The sequence below is a fragment of the Corapipo altera genome, unplaced genomic scaffold (genome assembly GCF_003945725.1).
Source record: "Corapipo altera isolate COAL_440 unplaced genomic scaffold, ASM394572v1 54, whole genome shotgun sequence".
NCBI classification, from domain to species: Eukaryota; Metazoa; Chordata; class Aves; order Passeriformes; family Pipridae; genus Corapipo; species Corapipo altera.
The window spans coordinates 3341946-3364524 of NW_020884902.1; the positions used below are offsets into that span (position 1 = coordinate 3341946).

Consider the following 22579-nt stretch of genomic DNA (forward strand, 5'->3'; position numbering starts at 1 on the left):
CTGGCTGTGTCTCCTCCCAGCCTTCCAACTTCCTTGCCAGTGTGACAGTATGAAAAGCAGAAAAGGCCTTGGCTCTGTATAAGCACTGCTCAGCAATAACAAAAACATCACGATATTACCAACCCCGTGTTCCACTCAAATCCAAAACATAGCCCCATACAAGCCACTGTGAAGGAAATTAACTCTACCCCAGCTGAAACCAGCACAGGCACAAAAGAATTTTTTTGTTTTAAAGCATTGGGCTATAAAACTTCAGGAAGATGAGGTGTATGTCTTACTGGTATAAAGTCTGAGAACAAGTTGAACAACTGTTGAATGGGTGAAGAAGGCCAACTGTTCTTCTAAGGAGCTTCTGGGAGAAAAAATCTCAAAAATGCAGCTTCACTTTCTCTAAACTAGTCCACTGTGCAAATGGACAAGCAGATTGATAAACACAAGGATTCTCTTCTGGACTAATGTGGCATAAGGAGGGGGAAGCTGTTGCCTTATGCTGATGATTATTTTGTAAGCTAGATTTGGTTTTGAAGAATATTTCTTTTAACTGAGGCACACTGAGCCTTTCGTTCCCTTCTGTCCATTATGTGTTGTCTGAATCTCAGTGGATGTTTAAGTTAGATATTGCCCTTCCAACTCTTTCCTTATACACTGAGCTTGACCTGGGGTGAATCAGCCTCTCCCTAGAATAAAGAATTAGAGGCAAGAGGTGGGGGATTCCTCTTTAGATATCTACCATTAATTCAGATTTTATAGCACAATGCCAGGGAGAAGCTCTACAGTGAGTCAACCAAATTGAGGAATTTTAGGGGTAGCACTGTTCTCTTTCAAAAAAGTTACTCGTGCATTGTGATCTGTTACTTATGCTGTCACACAATGATTCAAGATGCAGTTGTGTGGAATGGCTGAACTTCTTCCACCCCTCACCAAATCTGTGTGAGTCAGACTTCCATGAGCAAGAGTGTATTGCACTCTTAAACTATGTTAGACCTTTATCAGAACCAAAGCTCCTTGCTGAAGTAAAGAGGATGGGAGAAACTTTGAATCTGAGTCTCTTTAGAACAGGAAATCCCCTGCCTTTCCATCTCTGAACAACCATTTTGGGCTGGCACAGCATCTAAAAAGGCCTGGATATAAAGCATGCTGGTTAATATAAAATTTATAATAAATTAATCATCTTTTACTATTGTCAGTATCTCCTCTTTAGTAAGCTGCTGGGCAGCAATGGCCATGGTACAAGGACCAATGTAAGATAGATCTGTCAAGTCCTTGGCAATTTTGTACATGACATGGAAAGAAACAGGCTCTCAGATAACAGTCGCTTTTTTTCTGCTTGCCTGTCTTTAGACACAAAGCTCAGGACTCATCCTACGCTGCATCTACATGCAGTGGGATACTGTGTTTCAGTTCTGCTGAGCAGTATGTAGGAGAGTCTAGAGCTTACAACTCGATATGTCATTATACCTTGCTGTACTCCAGTGATACACACTGCTTTGGCTACTGTATTAAAAGAAAACTAAACAAAAAACAACACACCTTTTCTTACATAAGGGTTTTCTTATGCTTCCTGACACACTTAATTTATTTCCAGCCTTTTTTGTGTTTGTCATCTGTAAACTGAAACTCTTCAGTTTCAGCTGTAAAATCACTTAGAATAAACAAACTGTGGAAAGACTATTTCAATAATATGTTCGTATTGTGCAAATAGCTGTGAGCCTGGGATGTATCTGTGTTAGTGTTTTAGTTGGAGCTGGGAACGTTCTTTTGAAACAAATCAGTCATCCTAACCTGCTGTGCTTTGGCTAACATCATGGAATGGTCTTGGAGCACTTGAACTGGAATCTTTTTGGATGAAACTGAACTGAAAGTTATGCTCTATAAGAGCAGTTCATGTATTCAGGTCACTTGGGGTTTTAGTCTGGTTTGCTTTGAAGTAGAAATCATTGAAATGCAAAGATAGTGGACATTGATCCTTAATGGGAACTATCTTGCTTTACAGATTTTCTTCTGTTCATCTGTACTACCTGTAGTTGTACAAACAGTATGAGATTTTATTCAACCACTTTATTAGATGCATGTGCTTCTTAAAAAAAACCCAACAAACAACAGATCAATACACAAAGATGAAAAATACCCAAACCTCACACAAAACAGAAAAACTACTATTGCAGAGCGAATTAGACAGTAATGTGAGTCTGTAGGGGGTTGTTGCTTCATGCCTAAAATTAGCCACAAAGTTTGTAAGCAAACTTAAGGGCCACACCTTCTGAAGTGTTGGAGGTTACTTCACTTTGGTCATAGATATGCAATCATAGCCCTTCGAGCAAGGACAGGTTTTGATACTGTCTGAACTTGTGTACTTGATTGCACTTCTCCTTTGTATAAATAGCCTTCTTAATGCTGGAAGTGCAACAGCTTTTTTTCTTAAAGCTTTTGTGTGGCTGAACTGCATGCATTTTCAAAATACAAATTAAGTGACAAAAATTTGGAGAGTTTGTGCAGTTTGGCACTCATAAGTTCAGACTTAGATGGTCCAGTACTCTAAGGTGAGTGCTATCTCTTTTATGCTCTGACTGGAGTGAATGGGATAGACTTCAGTTGAGAGAGGTATTAAAAAGGAGAGAGGCAGGAGAATGACAGTGCTGCCAAGCTGAAGTGCTAATGTGTGTCCTTCTATAGTCTTTTGACACTTTACAGATTTAAGGTCTTTTAAAAAAAGTTTTAAAAAATTGAACTTGCTGAGCAGCTACTGTCCACTTGCTTAAAGACTTTGGAAATTCTGAACTTTTGTATGGTCTATTCTAAATGCAGAATCTCCCTCCTGTGACATCTAATATTGACAGATTGGCTTAACCTGGAAGGAACAATGCAAACCCATTTTCGTCTAGACGGGGCTTGTTTCATGTCACTGTAACATCAGTACTTGTAGTCAAAATGAGCAGGGAAAACCTGTAATGGTTTTCTGCTAGAGATTAACAGGCATTTTCACATTCAGCTCAGGAACTTGATAGGAGCTTCAAGTGTTTGATTTTTAGAGATGTATTTGTTTAAAAATATGAACAACGATACTTGGCTCACAGACAGCATAGAAAGATAGATGCTTTATTTCCAATTTGTGCTGCAACAATAGTGTGTGCTTTACTCTAAAGAAGAAAGAGTTGTGTGTTTGACAAGAGATTAATATAAACTGGTGAACTGGTGGAGTGTTGTTCCTCCTATGTGTGCATGTAACCATACTGGCCTTGGTGAACTTGGACTAATGTGGTTCTTCACTTTCTGTTGTCAGTAGTGATGCTGAAATAACTCTGTGCTTTGGATTGCTTTCAGCTCTTGTGGGTATTTACTGGCTTTACTACCAGTTTGAGAAGTATTTAGTGTTATCCTCCTAATTTAGGATTACTGTTATAATGGCACCTTCATAACTGTACACCCCATACCCTCGTCTGAAGTATCTTTTCCAGCACTTTCCACTGAAGGATGTCTCTGCAGGTTTGTAGGGAAGCAATAATGATACTGAAGTTTCCCTTTGCAGCAGTAAAACTCAAGAGGAATGGGAAGCAGATGCCCTAACGCGAGCTTTCTTCGTTGGGGCGGGACAAGGGGGTGGAAGGTACTTACTGGCACTTTGTTCACTGTGTATCTACATTGTTACCATGTGTGGTGAAGAATTGTGCTCTTGTGGCTTAGCTCCCAGTGATGCTGTAGTATTTACTTGGAATGGGAGCAATTTGGAAGTGGTATTGTGAGGCACACAATAAGATCTTTTCTGGAAGTGATGCAGTTGACTGTTCCTTTCAGTTGTGATCAGTGTTGCACTATACTGGTATGGAGTAATGGAAGTAGTCTCATATACTGGAACTTTTTACTAATGCTGCAAAAATTGTTAGTATTTTATTAGTAGCATTAATTGCCAGTGGTGCTTTTCTTTTAACCTGCATATTGTTAGCCTTAGGAAATCTTTAGGAACAGCAGTATTTAAGTAGGATATCAATTTGACATAAATGACTGCTGTGCTGTTGAGTTGTGTATGAAAGTAGGATACTTCATAAACAAATTTTAATGATTTTTGAAATATAATATATCCGTGTTCGTGTGCATATGGGATTGAAGGCTAAATGATAGATGAGATCCTTGTTGGCTGCATGTAGGATGTTGTTATAAGCAGAGAGAATACTTTTGTCAGTTATACTGCTTTTGTTCTGAACAGGATTGGTTTTGGACCAGTTTTGGTAATATGTTAAACTGTTAAAAACTTACCTGTGAAAAACTAAATTTAATGTTTGTGTTGGTGTGGAAGACAGGTGGAGTATTTCTGAGGAGAGCAAATAGGTGTTTTTCCATAGCTTTTTCATCTGTGCTACTGCTTTTTTTTAATCTCATTTTTGACAGAAGTAAAAGAGTGGTTAGTTTTTGCAGACTTAATGTTTGGAAGCATTTAATAGCTCACTCTCAGCTGCTGAGAAAAATGACTTAGATGAAACACTTTGTTTATTAACTAACTTCAAAAGGTACTTTTTTTTTAATATGCACAGAGTAACTCTTTGAGAACAGGTTCTAGTTGGTTCTTTATTATGGTTTTGCTCAGGGCTGACGTTTTCCACCATGTTGTTTATATAACACAGTGAGCTAAGTGGTGGTTTGCTTGTCAACTTGTATGTGTGCTTCTCTAAACTTGAATGTCTGCCTGTGAATTACAATGTGTATCAGCAGACAACTTTGCCCAGTTGAGTGAAGCCTTGGAGTGGTTTATGAAACTGTCTTTAAGTTGGGAGGGAGGTGGAAGGAAAACTAAAAACTCTACAAAACAACACTTGAAGGTGCAGCAAGAGCTCAGTCTTTCTGGACCTGCCCCTGAGAGTGGAAAAGGACAAACACAAGCTCATAAATACTTACCTTGTCATTTTCCGTCATTAATGAGGAACTTAGGCTCTCAAAATACTTGTTGCTGGAATGTTGCTTTAAATGAAGATTCTTAATGAATGATACCTTAATGGAAAAGACTAAAGAGCTTGTAATGGTAAGTTACAAGTGGAAAGCCTTGGATTATGGACAAGAGTACAGGTAGTTTACAACCTTGAAAAGAATTGGCCTTCCAGCTGCTCATGGATCTTTCATGGCCCTTGGTTGTTCTCCAACCACCGCTCTCTGTGTCGAGCTTTACAGACTGTTATGCTTTTGTATGTAAGTTAACTTTTCTAAGGAGACCTTAAACAAGCTGTCACAACTTGAGTATAAATTGGGACTATGATGCTTGCTGGTTGGTGTATGGTTAAAGTTCTTTTACCTTAATCCTGCAGACTTTCTAAGTTGTCAGGCTTTTTGCTATTGTATGGACCTTACAGAGGGGTAATTAATGTCGTGTTCCTTTTAACTGACATGCTACTGCATGCACAGTTGTTATTGTCTTGTGTACCTTTTCTTTGGAACACATGCAAGGTGAGTGATTAAACTCAGGAGAAGTGAAAGCACAGTAGGTCTTTAAAAATGAAATTAAAAAAATTCCCATCAGTTTTAAACTCCCCACTTGTTGCATTTCTAGAGTAACCTTTCTGCTCAGTGTTTTTACTGATCGTTTCATGGATAAAGTAAAAGCAAATGTGAATAGTCTGCATGAGGCAGCATTCATCATCCCTAGGATATGGTTGTAGCTTTATTAGTCCACATAAATTGGATGTTGTTATGAAACTGTATTTGTAAAACTTGTAGGAATCCAAAGGGTTTAAAGGTGAAAGGGGAGGAGCCTGAAACAAGTGGAAACTCTTCAGTGCATGTTTTGCGTGTATTGCTCTAGCAATATTTTAGTTGAAAAGATCTTCAATTATTATGTTCTGTGAATATCTAAAGCAAAACAAAAATCTTTAAGGGAAAATAACCTTTTAAAATACACTTCAGATAAGTGAACTCTGATCAGTTTAGCTTACATAAAAAATGAGATTCCTGCCAAGTGTAAATTATGTAATAACGTCTGTTACTCCCATAATAAAAACACTTCAAGGGGAAAATTAAATTTCACGCCTTAATCTTTTGTTGGGAAAAGGAAAATCCAAACACTGAGGATTGGGTGAAACATTCCCAAGTTTACCTTGATGGAGTTTGCTATTGTGACCTAGAGATCTATTTTGTGTCACTTGCTTTTGATAGTAAAAATTACTTCTTATAGTATGATAAATCAAAACAAGTTACTTGAGTATGGAGAAGATACTGTTAATTTAATCTTTGCAGACTGTCATGCTCTTAGAAAGGTGAACATGTTATTATCATCTGGGTGGTTGGACTTGGTACTTGTTTTCTATGGACATTGAAGTTTGCATTGAAGTCCTGAAGAGGATAGTGAAGCTTTCTGGTCAGTAGTAAAATTAGCTTTGCTTTCACTACTGGATTTCTGGCATTTGGTTGGAAAAACTGTTTGAAAGCTCGTGGAACTCTACTACTTCCACTTAGTCTGTTGTCCTAAATTTTGTGATGTTTGGGGTGATGGGCTGGAGCAGGGCACTTAAATTGGAAGTCAGTGTTCCTCCCCTTACACCTTAGCATTCAGATGTTTGCAGAGCTCAACTCCAAGGAGTAGATAGCTGAGGTTAATAACATATAAACATATAATCAAGAGTTCTTCAACTTTGAAACATGGCTTCTTTCAGCATTAATACTAGACTAGTTTGAGGTTTCATAAAGGTTGATGGTGCTTGATGGTTCTCTATAAGTATGAAATGTGCAGTGGAGTTTTCCTGGTGGCAGCTGAGACAAAAGTGTGTTCTATCCAGGGAAGTGCAAGTGAGATGTCCCTTGCCTCAGCAATTATTTATACTGTCCTGTTCTAAATGCTGATGAGCTCTTTTCTGAATCTTGCAGATGGTAATTCCGAGTGGTTTTGAAGCTAAATATGGAATATGCGAAGATGTAACTTAAGTCTTAAATTTTATCCATGGTATAGTATTATCTTTGTCCTTCAGTCAGAGCTCATACAATGAACCAATTTTTGCATGCAGCTGAAGGCTGCTTGGAAGGCCTCTTGTAGCTTATCTATGTGAAACTCATTCCTATCTCTGACATCACAGGTTTCCTGTCTCATCTGACTGCCTTCATTGGTAGCATGTGTTTCTTCATTCCTCTTTCTTCTTCATTCCTCAGCTGTTACCACACTGCTCTCAATCCTCTGAACTGGTGGATCTGCAGCCAGAAAATAACTGGTAGGGTTGAGATTTCCTACCAAGTGGAACTGGCTGCATTCCTATTCTGAGCACTTGATTTTTTTAAACTGAAGAACAAAGATACAAACTCATAACTGTATAAAGACTTAATGCATGGAATCTCGAGGTAGATGAGTATATATCTATTTTTGAGAAGAGATCTTTGACAGGTGCTCTAGTCATGTGCCTTACTGTGCTAGCTTAATGCTTAAGTGAATAATTCAGTAATCTTGCAGATCAGAAAAATTTGAATTTATCTGCACAGCTCAGGAGTTAGATGATGTTTTATTCATTTAAAATGACTAAGTAATTGTGTGCCTTACAAAACAGTTACTGGTAGTGATTTGTAACTGCAACAGGTGATTCTTTTGAAATGCTGCTTTAATATTGGGAGCTGATATGGAAAGGTTTGTAGCTGTAAATGAATATTTGTAAATGGCCCAAGAATAAACAATAATTCCACCTACAGGTCTGTATCTGTATCTTGGAATCCTGATAGCTTTCTGTTTTGACTTTCTGCTGACAGGTCACATTTAGGGCAGGCAAAACATAAGGCACATAGCCCTCCTGAGAGTAGAAAATCTATTTCAAAGACACCCAAAGTGCAGTCTAATACTACTTCTGAGCAGTCCAAGGGACACTTTTCTAAAAGGTAATTGCGCTTCATATTCATATCTTAACCAGTGTTATCTGCACTTCACAACTGTGTATAATGTGTTGAGTTATACAGAGTTCTTATACAACGTATGACTAATAGATTTGAACTAATCTAGGTGTTGCATTCACTGGATATATTTCAGTGTTTCAAATTCTGTTTCTGTTTTGTTTTTCTAATTCACCAACTAAGAGCATTCCATCAGTGATGGGGAGGAAACGATTTCTGCATAACTAGTCCTGGAATACTTGCAAGGTCTTTCTCCCATTCTTCTGCTTCATGTTGGGGGAAGATTGCCCAAGGAGTTTGGAGCAATGTCCAATATGAATTGAAACATGCAATAATCTAAAGTATGCCTGTGTTCAGAGTAATCATCTTGGTATTGCTTTGTCTGCTCTTCATATGCTTCTGCTATTTACACACTGGAACAGTTTTCTATCATGTAGAAGAGAATTTTGCCATTTCTGTGTGTGATTCACTACCTCAATTTTAAGATTGATGAGAAACTATCCTTTCATTAAGAACCTTTCTTGAACTAGAATCCAGTTATGACTAGTTATGCATTACTGAACACTCCTTACTCTCTTGTGGAACTTACATTCGCAAACATTCAGATAACACCTTCATGGCTTGATTTTTTTGTTTGTTTGTTTTTTTAAATCAGTTTGTATCAATATACATTAAAAAGTAAAATCAATTCAAGTTATAACTTCCTCTTTAGAAGGCAGTGTACTGTGCTTTTATTTTGCAATTTGTTTAGTTTTTTATGCTAGCAAGTACGTGCAATATGATTGTTCTCATACGGGCATGTCGTGGCATTGTTTTTGTTTGTTTCAATGTTAACCTAATCAACAGTTTCTTACGTGCAGTTTCCTTTATTAGAGAATGATGACATTTATCATGCAAAACTGTTACAACTGTGAGGTTTCCTGAGTTCAGCACTAATGCTGTTCCTGCTTACTTCTACAGAGGCTGTAGTTCATCTGCTGTTTTAATACCACAACAAGAAGATCCAGAGAGAGTCAATACTTCAGAAAAGCAAAAAACGGGGCAAGTGCCTAAGAAAGACAATTCTCGAGGAGTTAAACGCAGTGCTAGTCCAGATTACAGGAGGACCAATTCTCCCAGCTCTGCTAAAAAACCCAAAGCACTTCAACACACTGAAACTTCCTCGGAAACCAACAAGCCACATACTAAGTCTAAGAGAAGACACTCAGACCAAGAACAGCCCAAGTCTACACAATTGCCATCAACAAGCAAGGCTCACACCAGAAAGGGTGGAGCTGCTGGTAGCTCCCGAAGTCAGAAAAGGAAAAGGACAGAGAATCTGTCTTGTATAAAGAGTGGGTCATCAGTTGAATCAACTGGCGCTGAAGAGAAGTCAGCAAAAGTCTCCAAGCTGGCTTCAAAATCGGTGACCTCAGCCAAAGCTGGGTGTAGCACCATCACCGATTCTTCTTCTTCAGCTTCCACCTCCTCCTCCTCTTCTGCTGTTGCCTCTGCTTCTTCTACTGTTCCTCAGGGTGCCAGAGTGAAACAGGGAAAGGACCAGAGTAAGGCTAGACGTTCCCGTTCTGCATCTAGCCCCAGTCCAAGAAGGAGTAGCAGGGACAAAGAACCGAGTAAAACAGGTGGCTCTTCAAAGTTTGACTGGGCTGCTCGATTCAGCCCGAAAGTCAGTCTACCCAAAACAAAACTGTCTCTACCAGGCTCTTCCAAGTCGGAGACATCAAAACCTGGACCTTCAGGACTACAGGCTAAGCTAGCAAGTAAGTTGTTCTTTTGTGGAAGAATAAGCACATGTGTTTTAAAATCAAGTCTTCTAAACAAATACTACTGTTTTCAAGCTTCTTGGGATCTTCCTAGTAACTTTTAGTGTGTTCTGCTGAGTTTTTAAGTAAAATTGTGACTGAAACAATTTACAGCTAAAGCAGATGATTTTAGTGCAGTCAGCATTCTGTAAATTTAAGTTGCTTCTCTGTCTTTCAAATTGATTTTAAAAATAAAATATATGCAAAATAATTGAATGTTGTGATGGGGACATAAACGTTATAAAACACTCTTGATTATATTCCTCTTGTCAGATTTTTTTTTTCCTCATTTTCTTAAGCCTTCTGTCCCAAAGTGGGAATGATAACTGCTGGAAAACAAGTACATTGTATGTGGTTTCTTCTTTCAAATCTACCTTTCTAATTTTTCATTGCTGTGAGACTCTCTGTTACTTTAAGAATAGTAGTCTTGTAAACCTGGTCTATCTAGTGCTGGGGATGTTAGTCACTTTGTCTTTTAGGTTCTCACAAAGTATGTCTTCTTTTTGGTGCTGAATTTGAATAGCAGGTACCATTGTTGGACATGGTCTCTAACAAATACAGGCTGTTTCCAAGCAGAGCACCTGCTTGCTATAGATTTGCTTGTAGCTCTGCTGTCTTGAGCAATTTTTTTTTAAAATGCATTTTGCTGCCTTATGTGTGTTGAATGATTTATTTACAGCATGTATTCTCTAAAATGTAAGAAGTTGGATTCCTAAGCTCGCTTACAAAGTTCCTTTACAAAGGAATTGTGTGCATGAACCCGTAGACTGTTGTGCATGGTCACAAGTAGCCTGTCCCAGCTGGGGCACATCTGTAGCTAATACTAATGCAGGAAATAGGTGGAATAAACAACAGCAACTGATTGTCTTCCTGTATAATCAGCATGGGTCAATTAAATCTAACAGGTATGTTTTGGATAACTTGCACGACTGGAGTATTGATTCTGGAATGACCTAACCTAAAGAGTGAAGAATGGCATTGGGGAAGTGGAGAGGACTTACTTGCTTTACAGCAAAGTTTGGGGTTTTTTTTCTACCTGCTTCCTGGTTCAAGAATTTACTGGGTGATGAATTCCAGAATCAAAACTCTGAATTTGCACAGGGTGGAATGAGGGGGAAGTTAGGAGGAGTCAGGCAACAATGGGAATGACCAACAAGTTCTTGGCAAAGTCAGGTACAGGCAGCTTTTTAGAAATGAAAGAAAAGCAACGGGTACAAGAGAGAATTTGCCTCCAACAAGTGAACAACAAGAAGGTGAAGGCAGAGAGTAATTCATGTGATAAGTTACAAAACTTCAAAGAGTGAGAAGGGGAAGGGGGAAATAGCACAATATAAGGGGTGGGGTGGGGTGGGCTGTGTGTTCAGTAGCTTGAAAAACAGTGTTGAGAATGAGCCTAAACTGTCTCCACAAAGGCTGTACTGAGAAAGCCAGTTTGGCTTAACATTCAGGTCATGGAAGAGCTAAAGTTATCTTTTGGAAAAAGCTAAACTTCTGTTCAACTAAAATGTTCAAGTCTATGTTACAAAACCAAGTTGGTGTGGATTGTAGAGGTGTGTGTGTAAGTATAAAATGTCACCGGTAAGGGGCACAAAGCACAGTGAGAGATGTTTCTAGAAGCAGTAGAGGATCAGGTTATTTTATGTAGAGGGCAACCTACTTTGAGGTAGGGGAAAAGTGCTAACAGGTGATACTAGGAAGTCTAAAATGTCTAATGCCTCTTTATTTTACCATAGATTACAGCAAAACTTATTCCAATAAATATAATTATTCACTGAATAGCACTAAGAGTAAGAGCTCAACTTAGAAGTGTTAAACTATGATACTTTCAGATAGTCTCAGTCTTTCGAACAGTGCTCTTTGACAACAGGTTGAAATGATCTTGGAAGCAATAGTAAAGATTGTTAGCTTAGCCCTTTTTTAAAAACAAGCTTGTGTGACAGCTTCAAATATTGGGACAAATTTGAAGTATTTTAACAAAATACACATTTTGGATAATGCTGAGAAGTGTCATGAAAATATGAAGACAATAAGCCACAGGTTGGTTTTTAATAAAGAACGGATAAGTTCAAATTTATTTTCTGTAGCAGGCCAGTAGCCTTAGAGGATAAGGGAGCAGAAGCAGATGATGTCTTGCACAAATATTAACACCCTAAAGCTTTCTAAAGCAGTAAGGCAAACAGGGATCTTGATGAAATTGGGGTGTACACTGTCTGCCTGGAAACATGTCCTTAGAAGTCATAGTAATGCTGTGTAGAAACTGAAAGCTTAAACTCAGTAGGCTTGTATAGGTGTATATTATGAAACACATGCTTGAAGAAGATGGAACTAGGGCTTATAGAACTAGTGGGAGATAAGCAAAAAACCAAACATTCTAGAATGAAAAGTGGGAGGAGAGGGGAGATTATTCAGACTAACATAAAGTCATAGAGTGGTTTGGGTTGAAGGGATCTTAAAGGTCATCTCATTCCAACCCGCCTGCCACAGCAAGGCCACCTTCCAGGTTGCTCAAAGCCCCATCCAGTCAGCCATGGCTATATAAATGCAGTGGTGTTCCCTTCTGAGTGTTGCAGTTCAGGAAGTACAGAAAGTATTATTAGATGTTGTGATCTTTAAGGGAAAAACAAGAAGAGCTGATCTGGCTTACTCTGCTGAAGAGAAGAACGAGGTGAAACATGGTTGCCATCTTCGCAGAAGGTTTTCACATGGTGGAGGAGAATACCCTGAGGTTTCTTGTCCAGTCCTCACTGGTTAATTAATAGGTTTTAAATCCAGCCAAGGTGACTTTCAGAGTGTTAGCTACACAGCATTCTCTGTAACTGAGCAGTGATATCACTGAATAACAGCTATACAATATGTTGGAATAATAAAAACAGGCTAGACTAAAGTTTTTTGCATCTATTTGAGTAGCTGAGTATTTCTTCATGGGGGGGGAGAAAGAGGAAGAAAACAAGTTTCTCATTTTGCTCTCTTGATTTGAATATTTTCACATCCCTTTCAATCCGTATGTGTTGTAGGGGCTTTTTAAATATTGCAAATTGGGTCATCTTCCGGATTATGTAACAATATAAAAACAGTAATTATGTTTCCATTATTAGGGAAATCTTTGCTGTCCTTTGTGTTAGTGTCTTGTGGCCCTTAAGTAGGAGGAAGCTGGAAACTGTGGCTGGGACAGTGCTGAGTGCAGGGTAACATAGGGTAGCTGTCCCTGACTGAGAAATCTCTACCTAATACTGTCAGATCTGGGGGACTAGAGGGATTGTTGGGATACACTGAAAAGCCACATGAGCATAAACACAGAGTGTGAATGGTGTAGAACTCCTGGCTTTGAGGGATTTGACAGAGGTGAGGAGAAAAAAGTCTGAAAATAGCTCTGAATTAGTTTGTTTGGGATTGTGGGTGACAGTGCTGGCTCGGGTGATGGTTGTTGGAGCCTTGGGGTTGTGAACTTGGGATTGAGGAAGTAAGATGACTGGCTTGGAGATACTTGCTGTAATTGTGGTGATGGGCTGTGTGGGACCATAATCAAGAGCTGGAGGTGTCTGGATTGATCCTGAGGGAGGGTAATAGTGGAATATTAGAATGACAGGAGACTGTCTTACCTTCCACTGCCACAGCTCCTCCACCCTATTTCAGTGAGGAGAGCAGACCAGCACAAGAGCCAATCTTAAATCTAAACTTCCAATCCTAACCAGTAAATCTCTCCTGATTACCTTTCTGAACTGCAAATAAAGGGTTTTCTGGGTTATGAACTGTGGAAGTTTGACTAACTTTGTTTTGACCTGGGCGATACACTGACTCAAGTGATCGAAGTACAGCTGCATTCAGAACTTGTTTCTTTCACACAACAAAATATGCCTTTAAAAAAAGTGCTGACCAGGAAAGAGAGTTAAATGTGAAGTTAAGATTTTTCTAATTTGATTTCTGTTAGGCTGTGCTATTTCAGGTTTAGCCTGTTTGAGTCTATTTTCCTTCTGACTCATAAACATGAGTGTTTGGCATGCAAATAGGATGATGTCAGGGCACAAGCAATATATGCCTTTTAGTTTTGAAGTTTTGGCAGGTATTGAATATGAACTGCTTAAATGTAATTTTCTTTTCGTTTATTGAAAGTCCATATCTGTTCGTACCTTTTACTAACACAGATCTCCTGATGACTTTTCCTTGGCTGAGGGAATTGGGTTAGAGATCACTTAGGTAAACTTGACACCCACAAATCCTCCATGGGCCCCCGGTGGGATGTACCTACAGGTGCTGAGGGAGCAGGCAGATGTTACTGCTAAGCCACTCTCCATCTTCTTTGAAAGATCGTGGAGAACAGCAGAGGTGCCTGAGGACTGGAGGAAAGCCAATGTCACTTCAGTCTTCAATAAGGGCAAGAAGGAGGACCCAGGAAAATCATAGGCTGGTCACCCTCAACTCTGTCCCTGGAAAGATGATGGAACAGCTCGTGCTGCATGTCATCTCTAAGCATATGAAGGAAAAGCTTATCACAGTAGTCACAAGGGGAAATAATGCTCGGCCAGTCTGATAGTCTTCTATGATGGCTGGGTAGATGAGGGGAGAGCAGTGGATGTTGTCTGCCTTGACTTCAGCGAGGCTTTGGACACTGTCTCCCATAACATCTTCATAGGTAACACAGGAAGAGCGGGTAAGATAAGTGACAGTGAACTGGATTGAGAACTGACTGAATGGCAGAGTTCAGAGGGTTGTTCAGCGACACCATGTCCAACTGGAGGTCTGTAGCTCACAGTATTCCACAGGGATCAGTACAGGGTCCAGTCCTGTTCTACTTGTTTATTAGTGACCTGGATGAAGTGTCACCCTGGAATGCACCCTCAGCAAGTTTGGAGAAGATACAAAAGAGAGAGGAGTGGCTGACACAGCAGAAGGCTGTGCTGCCATTCAGTGAAACCTGGAGAGTTGGATGGAGAGAAACCAGCTGAAGTTCAACAAAGGCAAGTGTAGGGTCCTGCACCTGGGGAGATACAACCCCAGGCACCACTGCATGTTGGGGGCTGACCTACTGGAAAGCAGCTCTGTGGAGAAGGAGCTGGGGGTCAAGGTAGACAACAAGCTGTCCATGAGCTGGCAGTGTTGTACTGTTGTGGCCAAGAAGGCCCGTGGTGTCCTGGGGTGCATTAGGAAGAGCATTGTCAGCACATCAAGAGAGGTGATCCTACCCCTCTGCTCTGCCTTCATGAGGCCTCACTTGGAGTGCCATGTCCAGTTCTGGGCTCCCCAGTTCAAGAAAGACAAGGAACTACTGGGAAAGGTTCAGTGGAGGGCTATGAAGATGATTAGAAGACTGAAGCATCTCATGAGGAAAGGCTGAGAGAACTGCACCTGTTTAGCTTGAAGAGATGACTTATCAATACATGGCTCTATATAATACAGAAATAGTGCTGAATAAATAACTTCTGGAGATGAACATAAATCTATTCCTCTGAAATCCCTTGGTGTCTGTGGCAATATGACTGATGCTTTCCTTCGTCAGGCAGTCACAGGGCATCTCTAATCTCATTTCTCTTAATGCTGGTTGTGCCCTATTTGCCAGTGAAGGCTTGCAACTTTAAGCCTCCTGCAAGTCCTCTAGACACAGGACTAACTTTCAGTTGGGAGGCTGTGTTGGCCATCCCAAATTCTGATGACAGTGCAAGTGAAATGAAGAAGGTTTAGTCTGAAGAAATTAAGTCTTGAAGTTTTGGTATTGGGAAGACTCAGAGAATTCGCAAAAGATGCAGGTGATAAGATTGACTTAAGAAGCCTTTGCAAACAACAAACTTTAAGGGCAGAGAATGGCAGTGAACAGCAGGAAGAGACGATCTGGAACGACTTTCTTTGCTTCCTTTGTAGCCTTAGAAATTAATAGGGGGAGGATGAAGCTCAGATGTGCCCTGGTAGATGCATCAGACATAGAGAACTAAAGACTTGGGAAAAGAAACATGCACAAAGATCTGACAAGTAGAACATTCTTGAGCAGCAAGAGAAAATGCGCTCAACTCTTCCAAGAGCTCAGGCTGGGATGTATTCTGCAGCTCACCCACCAAATGGTAACCAGGTAACTACCTTCTCTACAACTGTGGTAATTATTGAGGTAATTCAGTTTAAAGAGATGGCTCAGCTAATTTAATGTCTCTTAGTGAAAAGGGACAACCCATTTTATAGCTTCTTTGCTCTACTATGGTGTCTGCTCATCTGACCCTTGTAAAGCAAACTCAGCTTGCCAAACTGGCAGAATACTAAAAGAAGAAAATGTGTGTCAGGTGTGCAATTTGTACATCTTGGGACTGATCTGGGGACAATAAGACATGAGTGAGTGTGCCATACTGTTAAAAAACAGTAAGTTGTTAAGCTAACTCTGCTGCTTTGTGAAACCTTTGCCCTTAGCAGAAATCCTGTTTTGATCCATTAAGTCAATCTTATGTCACTTACAGTGAATGTGTGGTGTGTCATTGGTGGCCTGTTACTAAGCTAATAAGGTACCTGATGTTAAGGTCTGACTGCTTGAAAATGATGACCCACAGATTTGCAGTAATAAATGGTGAGCTACCATAAAGGAGGAAAATGTGAATTTTTTTCCCAGTGAACTCTACTGTAACAAGATGATTTATTTATTCTTCTAAATGTAAAGCGAAGGTACATTTCACTTAGAATTTCACCGTAGTGTTACAGAGTTTAAGTAGCCTAGTTTTCCATGTGTTCCATATGTTACATATGGAAAAGTATACCTCTGAACCCAGAGGGGTAAACATGTTTTGCCTGTGGAGTAGTACAGTGCTATACCTAGTGCCAGTTAAAGCATGCATTCTCTGGTGTGAAATACAACCAGCTTTGAGGCAAGTTCTGCTGTATCTTTGGACTTCTACTACTTGAGAAACTTAGCTACTTAGCTACAACATGGGATCCTGCTGCAACTGTTTCAAGTGATTTTTGTCTTGTATCTTTATGACACTTCTTTCTCCTGTCACCCCCCACAAGTGTCTCACTATATGTATGTAGTGTTGGAGTCATTGTGTATTTCTGTTGTAGCAACTTCAACTTATTTTTGGTTTCAAAGCTCATGTAGTAAGAATGCCACTGCTTCTTGAACACTTGAAAAAGCTATGTATTTTGTTCTATATGTACTGACCATCTGAAAATTCAAGTGGCTGGCCTGCTTCAGTTCAGTGCTTGGTGGCTTTTAAATACAATACCCTGTTGTGTTCTTAAGGTTGCCATATTTCTTGGGTTGGTAAGCCAAATGTGTGGTAAATCCGTGAATATCAGGTTAACCTTCATCTACATGGAATTTACCTGCACACAGCATTGTGTTCCCAGTCAGATACACTGTAGTGTTTGAAAGGACACACTGTTGGCCAGGTCAGTAGTAGCTTTTCAGATCAGTTTGCCTTTTCTATGAAATATCCAGTCAGAAGCTGCATAGTTATTACATCCCTCAGTACCACAACTCTGCATTCCTGGGATGTTTTAGGATTAAGGAAGTAGACAGGAGCCAGTTTGATAAGTACTGAACTCAAACACATTGCATGTTTAAAGGTGTTTTATATCTGCTTTGTTGCCAGAGGGGGGAGCAGTGATCTAACCTCCTCATCTCTTCAAAATTATTTACATCTCTTCTGGTAATAGTATGTCTGAACTTAATGTTATAAATTCCTCTTTTATTTTATTGACTTATTGTAGAGGTAAGAGGGGCACTGCAGTGTCAAATTGGGCCTGATAAAGATTTTTAATTTTGACATTTAAATTATCAGTTTTCCAGTTTGGAAACTGCTATGGGATATTTCAACCTGATAATAAGCTTGCTGAGAACGTTGTGTTGTGTGGGTTTTTGTGTGCTTAAGATTCACCTGGCTCTGTGGTGGGATGTCATCAGAACAGTGGCTTTGTAACCTAGAGCAAATTAGTATCAACTGGGTCATTTTCAACAGTGCAAATACTTGTAAATTAAAAACTTGAACTCCATTTCCAAAGCCTTGAGGATATGCTTGATTATTTTCATCAAAGAAGGCCTCATGACAGAGGGGCTGAAGGGGTGTAGTTGAAATAGGAACGCAGATAATACACATGATAGATCTCAGCACTGGCAGTGCTTGACTCCAGGAGGGGAGGGTGGTTTTGATTTAATACAGTTATTTTAAAGCCAGACTAATGTGAATAAAACTGACCAAAAACTGAGATCACAACCACCACTACCCTCTCTCCCCAAAGTGTAATTTCTTTTCGTTTTTAAGACTAAAGCATCTTCTTGTGTTTGGACATCAACATGTGGAAATAATAAACTTATATCCCATAATTTGTTACCTGTTTAGCATAAGAAAGACTTAGAAACTCTTTTGTAACCGTAGTATGTATCTTAGGAAAAGGTACCTACATAACAACTTGGAGTTTAGTGTTACTTAGCTTAAAATAATAAGTAGAAGTAAATACCTGACCTTTTCTTTTACTGGTCCAGCAGTTCAGTGTAAGGTGACTAAAAGCTGATGTGGGCTTAGTGTGGTTCTTATGTAGAAGAACATATTCTTATGTTCTTCTACGTGGAGGTTTCTCGTACAGGAAAATTTCTTTGTAGAACTGCTGTGTATTTAAAGACTGATTTCTTCTCAATTCTTTACATATTGCATAGGTCTAAGAAAATCTACAAAGAAGCGCAGTGAATCACCACCTGCTGAGCTCCCCAGTTTGCGGCGGAGCACACGGCAAAAGACCACGGGCTCCTGTGCTAGCACCAGGTAGAACTTGATCTATCAAGAAATCATGATTTCTGCAGTGAATTGATGTTGATGTGACTTGCATGCATGAAAACTGGCCTTGTCTCTCTCCTACTTGGCTGTTGTAAAAGTAGCTGTAGCTTTGATGGCTCTGTATGCCTGTGTCATGGATAGAACAAAGCATTTGTCACCAGCAGACTTCTAGTATGTCCCTCATCTCTGGAGGTGGAGGGAAAGAAACATCCAAAGTCAGTGTCACAAACTTAAGTAATCCTGTCCTTAGGGAGGTTTTTTTTAAAAAGATTCTTAACACAGAGAATGAGAGAGAGTGCTGAATTATTGTCCATCATGACTAGTAAAATAGATGCTTGTTTTGAAAAATGAGACTTCATGGTACCACATAGCAGTCTGTTTTAATAGTGGGCACTGTTGAGCTGACTCAGTTTGTCAGCAGCTTCATCTGAACAATACTACATTTAAGTGCTTAGTATACTTCCTAATGCAGAGGAAAATTAGCCCTGAATTAGTTATTTTAAACAGCTGGTAGATTAAGTGGGAGGGGAGAGTTAATGTGTCCTGTGGTGCAAACAACTTTTGTAGCTGTATAGATTCTGGAACTAGACCTAGGAAGCCTGAACAAGTTTTATTTTTGTTCTTATACCTAGGCTGTGTTTAGTAGTTCCAGCAATACTTTTTTTCCCCTGTTCCACACCATAAAAAACCCCTACTTCTGAAGCCTCAGTTGTGTTGTCAAGTGAGCCTTTCAATTTGACTGTTTACTTTGTAGGCATATGTATTTGTAGTGATGATGACAGTAGTGTTTAAAACAGCAGATTTAATTAGGGTCATCCCCTCAAACTTATTCTGGCACTGAAAACCATGTTGAGCATCAGAGTCCTCTTTCAGTAGTTCAGAACTTCCTTTAAAGATCGTTACTCTTATTATCAGACTTCTCAAATGTGTACATGATTTGTAACTAACAGTCACTTTAATCTTGCTTATTTTTACTGTTGTATTTTAGTGTAGACTGCCTTGTCTTGAAGGGTATAATGTAAGGACCTGGCTGTAATCCACTAGTGTAAACAGATCACTGCATGGTGTGGGACAAGGAGGGCAAAGAAGGGTTGGATAATTTTGTGAAGATGGATTCTTAAACAGATTATTAGTTCGTGCGGTGTTGTAGCAGTGTTCTGCATAGATGTTATACGGTCTTGAGTAGACTTACACTAATGAATCTCTTGTCATAGTTCATAAGGTCTGAAACTTTGTTTTTTGAACCTTTAGTCGGCGAGGCTCTGGCCTGGGCAAAAGAGGAGCAGCTGAAGCTCGCCGACAGGAGAAGATGGCTGATCCTGACAACAACCAGGATGGAGTTAACTCTTCAGCTGCACGAACAGATGAGCCTCCCCAGGGAGCTGCAGGTAAGAAGAAATTCCAACTAAAGCATTTTTAGCATAATAATGATGATATAATAATAATAATGATATAGACTTCTTTGTGTTTGAAAATAATTAAATGGTTCTGAGTAAGCTCATAAATTATTATGGGAGGTTTTTGAGAGAGAGGTTTCTCTTTTGCGCTTGATTTCTTGGCTGTCTGATACATGGGTCAGTTATGCTTTCTTGTAGTTTCCAAACTATATTCAATAAACCAGACTTCAGTTTTCAAGCTTCTTTCTCTTTTAAAAAAAGTAACTTCAACTGATGATAGATAAATTACTACCAACTGAAAAGACACTGAATGGTTTAGAATACAGAAGGCATCGTGTACCTGTAAAAGCTCTGTTGAAATTACTCATAAATATTCTACAAGTTTTCTGTTGAAATTGCAAGCATGTCTGTACTGGAGAAATTTGTAACTAAGTTAAATATTATTACTTGCACAGTCCTATTAAATGATAATTTTATCATCTGGTCCTAATCAGTAGTGAGTTCAAAGGTGCTTTCCAGTAATTATGCTGAATGGTAGAAAATATTAAATGTTCTATACTTAAAGCCAGCCACATCAGTACTGAAAGTTAAAATTAATGAAAACCTAAGTGCGGTGTAATACTCAATTAAGAAAAGCATAAATTTATTAAGGATACTGGTAAATCTGTCTGAAATGTAATTTGTGGATCTAGTTGTACTTTTTCATTATGTTGTGTGGATTTAACCACTTTCTTCAGCTTTTGGAAAGTACTAGACCTGCAGACTGATCTGCTTTGAAATGGAAGTTGTACAGAAGTTGTCAATGTTAGATGCAGAGAACACTTTTGATGGCAGAGACTTTTTTCATGTGAATTTTGTAGCTTTAAAGGCACTGTAACTTGCGTTAATCTCTATTTTGTTTCTTTAGCTTCTAGTTCTGTTGCTGGAGCTGTAGGTATGACAACTTCTGGAGAAAGTGAGTCAGATGATTCTGAGATGGGAAGACTACAAGGTATAAAAGTTGTTATTAATTTACCTCTGTCATTTGCAGCCTATAAATAGCCATACCTACACAAATTCTGTATTACATGTAGAGGGAAGGCTGTATTTTGTTTCACTGTCTGCGAATGTGTTGCTTTGCTTACAATAATTCTGAAGTGTGGAGTTACAAGACTTAATATACTAAAGATGCAAGAATTTGGAAGTAATGTCTGGAGGGGGTGACATTCATTTACATGGTGTATAATACACTACTATTGATGGTTTTCCAGGAGGAGGTAGGGGTAGAGAACTGAGAACTCAGTCCCAAGTGTGTAAGCTCAAATATCAAAATAATCTTTGCAAGCCTGTTTTCAGTTCACAGGCCAGGTTAAGCCTACTGTACTCTGCCTGCTTCTGGATAACATTTTTTTTTTTTTTGTGCTTGTCATTGATACCCATTTTGCTATAAGCTTTGACCAAACAAAACCTGAATGTTCTTAAAACGCTTGCTTTTGTGCTTGGGCTAAAGGACTCGGGTCTCTCAAAACCCGGGAGTACAAACAGGTATAAACTCAGTTTGCATGTCCTGCAATTGGACTAATGATTTTGCTGCTACATTGCAGGGAGTCCTGAAACTGTGATCTCCCTTGCAAATGAGAGGTTTTGGTTAATCTGGATATTTAATGTGAAGTGAGTGCTGTGTCAGTACCAGTTCACTAGCTTGTAGTTCTCAGTAAGCACAGGTATGCACTAGGAACATAGAGCTAAATTGGTTTTCACTATTAATGATTATTTTATTGATCAGCAGTAGTCATGATTGCTACAATAAAAATCAGAATCTGCCAGTTAGTTTAGTTTAAGTAACACTACTGTAAAGTGTTTAAAATCAATCAAAAAAGAAACCTGCTAATACCTAGCAGAGTTCTTCCCTTTCCAACACATCAGCAGATAAAGATATGAACCTGTTTTTCAGTGTCCTTTTTTTTTTTTCAGATTAGTAGTGCCATGCAGTTTCTGAACATGCAAAGATAAGCTTTACCTGTTTTATGTAGTTTGAGTTCAGATTTGAAATTACAGCCTGGTGTATCTGCTATTGTAGCTCTAGACTTAACAACAGTTTAACAGACCAGATTTCTTCTGTGAAATGCATAACTGGACACTCAGTGGGTGACTTCTTAAAGGGCCTTAATGCTCTGATACATACAGAAATGAGTTACTTGTTCTCCAGAGGTCATCTTTTCGGTGTTTTTTTTGGAAATCAAGGTAGCTGCAGTCATCTAATCCTAATTCTTCTTTCTTAAAATATCAAAATTCTAGTAATCTTAAATGATAACATCATGGAATTTAAGCTTTTAAAAATATTCGTAGAAGCTTTGACAATGGCTGTTATCCTCTGTTTGCTTTTAGCTCTATTAGAGGCTAGGGGTCTTCCTCCTCACCTGTTTGGCCCTCTTGGTCCTCGGATGTCGCAGCTCTTCCACAGGACAATTGGAAGTGGAGCTAGTAAGCAAAGTTTGTCTAATTTGACTTAATTCTTTCCACTTCCAGACTAGTAGAATTCAGCCACTAGTAAATCTAATATTTGTATTAGCTTCATAGTTTAATATTTTACGTGTTGGAGACTTGTATGTCATGATAGTGCTAGACCCCCAATCAAAAATATTAGTTTACTTGTCTTCTTTTAAGGAAGAGAAATCTGCTTTAGCCATATTTCTTTTCTTTTCTTTTCTTGGGGGCATCTTAATGTTCCATTCTAGGTGGGGAAGGGAGGGTTCTTGCCTTTTCACCCCTTCCTTATCTTTTTCTTTTGCATGATGGGCTGCTTAACAAAAGA

The 22579-nt window shown here is 39.2% G+C and overlaps 1 protein-coding gene across 9 annotated transcripts in view; it reads left to right on the forward strand.

Moving 5' to 3' along the window:
- TRIP12 (thyroid hormone receptor interactor 12) overlaps positions 1–22579 on the forward strand; it is an 80732-nt gene that overhangs the window by 28383 nt on the left and 29770 nt on the right. For 6 of the 9 annotated variants that reach the window (XM_027650399.1, XM_027650397.1, XM_027650400.1 and 3 more), the window contains 6 exons: positions 7708–7833; positions 8806–9605; positions 18271–18376; positions 19640–19776; positions 20693–20776; positions 22153–22248. In XM_027650399.1, the coding sequence (XP_027506200.1) occupies positions 7708–7833; positions 8806–9605; positions 18271–18376; positions 19640–19776; positions 20693–20776; positions 22153–22248 (1349 nt within the window). The remainder of the gene's footprint in view (positions 1–7707; positions 7834–8805; positions 9606–18270; positions 18377–19639; positions 19777–20692; positions 20777–22152; positions 22249–22579) is intronic. The other 3 variants (XM_027650404.1, XM_027650405.1, XM_027650403.1) reach the window with 2 other exon arrangements.